Below are 3033 nucleotides of genomic sequence, written 5' to 3' on the forward strand. Positions count from 1 at the left end.
TCTAAACGTAGAGAAAGCTGACCAAAAGTAGGAATCGGAGATGAATCAACAGCGTGCAAAACGATTTCAGAACGGTGAGGTTTGTCGACTGTTAGACGAAGCGGCCAAATACTACAACAGGAACCAGTGTCAACCATGAAGAATTTCTTCGACACTTGGTCCTGGATGAATATTGCACGATTAAAAACAGGTTGGGTGGAGGAAAGGGACGTGCGCACTTTCTCCTCTACTCGTTTCCCGACGCCTTGAACGAACAAGGCTGAATACATTTTGTCGCCTTGTTCGAAAAGTTTGCATGGTACCAACACAGACCTTGCTTCTTCCAGGTAGCTCCCCGATCTCGAGAAAATTTTCGAGACCGGGAAACGCTACGAGATTGGGAACCAGCACAAGATCTCGAGAAACAGAGGTTATTTACGGTGCGAGGTGCGAGTGAGCTCCTGAATGCTACGTAGCAAATCCTCATTGGTCACTGAAGAGGACTGCCTTGCAGGATCTGCGGAAACAGTACGTGGTGTGTCCGTGGAGGACTCAGAGCAATTTGAAACAAGTCTAGAAGGGTTCACTGAAAATTCCATGACCCTATCGGCCATGGTGGCCACTTGATCTAGTGAGTTCGAGTCCGAAACCGTTGCCAATATTGTCTGGACTTGCGACGGTAACCGTGTAAAGAATATCTTTCTAAGAAGTGGCCCGTCTGTTGATTCACCGCTGAGACCGCGTAGATGAGTTAAAAACTCCGTTGGAGTTCTATCGCCTAGTTGTTCATCCGCCATCAGCTCATGAAACTTGCTGGTGGCAGATCTGGCAGTCCTTCGCAATATCTCAGTCTTGACCTCATCGTAGGTCGCGTCATCTTTCGGAGTCGTGATAAAATCCTTCGACACTTTTAGAAGCGACGAAGGCAAATTGCATAGCATTAAAGATAGCCTCCGAGTGGGCGAGACATCATGTGCCCGATAAAAATTCTCTAACTGACCAAAAAATACGTCAGTCTCTCCGGCGAATGAAGGCAGGCTTGGCAACGCACACATATCGGTAACTGATTCCGTCAAAGGTAAAATAGGAAGAAACAATAACGAAAAACATGTAAAATATGCAAAAGGCCAAAAAAAAATTTCACCGCAAATGGAAAAGGAAACACACTATTTTTTTTCTGTACCTTTCTGTTTTCCTCTGTAATGTATGTGCACAATAAGAACCAAAATGGAAAAGGAAAGAAGAAAAAGAAATATTCGCTAAAAAAAACAAAACAATGTGGTTGCCTTCTGTATTTTTTTTTTGTATTGTTTTCCTTTTTTTTTTTGTAGTGTGTTTAGTTGTGAGCTTGTACTATCTGCGGGGAAAAAAATTTTTCTTTTTTTTTTTTTTTGAAAATGAAAAATAATAGTCAGAAAGAAAGAAAAAAAAACGTCTGTGTCAGCTTGGCACAATGTGAGTTCGTATAGTCGGAAATGCTATAGAGTCAATATCTCACTGAAATTGTTCAAAAAGTCGTTATGATGATGATGATGACGGCGGCCGGAAACTCGTGTTGCTCATACCAATGATGCTGCTGATCAGTCCAGATTGTCGTGGCTGCAGTCGTTCCTTAGTCGGGGTCACCACTTTAGGAGAGTGGGTTATATATCTTTAGATATACACCTAACTTTCCTACATTAAATTGAAAGAGAACTGAACGCAGAAACTCCAAACTGATCAACAACAACAAGTATTTATTGTTCGGTGGAAAATAAAACAGCCTCTAATTGTCCGGTTTTAGAGTAGCCTGAAATGTAGATGTACGGTTCTTCGAGCCGGTGTCGTTATAGAGACAACTTGGTTCAACCACACTCAAATGGGAGAGCTTGCTTAGACGTCTTGCTTGGTCGCTGTCTGGCTTGGTAAGAGACAGTCTAATAGCGGGAACGCTTCGATGTTGAAACCCACGCATGCGTGGTTAAGGATTCAGCAATGGCGTCGGCCTTTTGGCGCCAATGTGACGTCACTACAAATGAAATGAATTACAATGAATTGATGAAATGGCTTACGAGCCCCCCAAAACTCGTAGCTTCATTTGACTGTTCTTTTCATACAGTTCTTATACAGTTTAAGATCTTTTTTTACTCTTCAATCACTATATAAGGCAATATTGCCTCTGGTGTTATTACTTTTGGCAGTTAATTATATCGCACATATAGCCCACTCTCTACAATTTTTTTCGGGTATAACTCTTTCAGTCTCTTCACCACACTCACTTCCACCAATGCAGCTTTATCTTATCCTACGATTATCACCGGATCCATCCAGCCCTTTTATTTGCGAAATTCTTTTTTCAAACTCTATATCTTTTTCATAGTACATTAACGTACGGTAATGTTTTCTTGTCGGTCTCTCAAATATCGCTGCTTCGCACAGCCTCTCCTCCACCAACCACTCCCACTCTTCAATTTTCGCCGCGCTCTCCGATTCTCTTGCATATTTATCTGTATCCTCGGGTTCTTGGGTTCGAATCTCTATATCTTCCTTTTCCTTCACTGTATTCTTTTTCCCTTTCTTTTTTGAATTCTTTGGTGGCGATTCGGTCCGTGCTCTCTTTCTTTCCGTTGCAGTTTCCTCCACATCTTCCACCTTTCTTTCGCATTCCACTTCTTCTACGCTGACCTCTGTCTCTTCTACCTGTACCTCTCTTCGGGGACACACCGCCTGCATGTGTCCCCTACTTCTATATTTGTAGCATAAGGGCGGCCTCCCCTCCACCACTACCCTCAGTCGGGTGTCACCAGGGAGCACTAACTCTTCTGCGATATTATGCAGATCCAGTAGGGATACATAGATTAGGACTTCCAATCCAAATCCTCACCAGTTAATCTCTTTAGACTTTTCTACCTTCACCACTTCCACTTCTTCTTTACAATTATAAATGATGGCTGTCACCAGCCATTCCTCGTTAATTTCTGGGGGCACTCTGCCAATTCTTATTCTCACGGCACGTTTGCCGCAGTAAGTTGTCAAGAGTGCCCACTTTTCAGTTCTTAAGGCTACCGAAGCGTA

General features: G+C 42.9%; 1 protein-coding gene across 1 annotated transcript; it reads right to left on the reverse strand.

The window, feature by feature from the left end:
• Positions 1–410: 410 nt before the first annotated feature.
• LOC149132455 (uncharacterized) lies at positions 411–1034 on the reverse strand. The gene has a single exon (XM_089363354.1). It carries the CDS (start codon positions 1032–1034, stop codon positions 411–413), a length of 624 nt encoding a protein of 207 aa, XP_089219480.1.
• Positions 1035–3033: the final 1999 nt, after the last annotated feature.

The sequence above is a fragment of the Octopus bimaculoides genome, chromosome 15 (assembly GCF_046866305.1).
Source record: "Octopus bimaculoides isolate indiv1 chromosome 15, ASM4686630v1, whole genome shotgun sequence".
Lineage (NCBI taxonomy): Eukaryota > Metazoa > Mollusca > Cephalopoda > Octopoda > Octopodidae > Octopus > Octopus bimaculoides.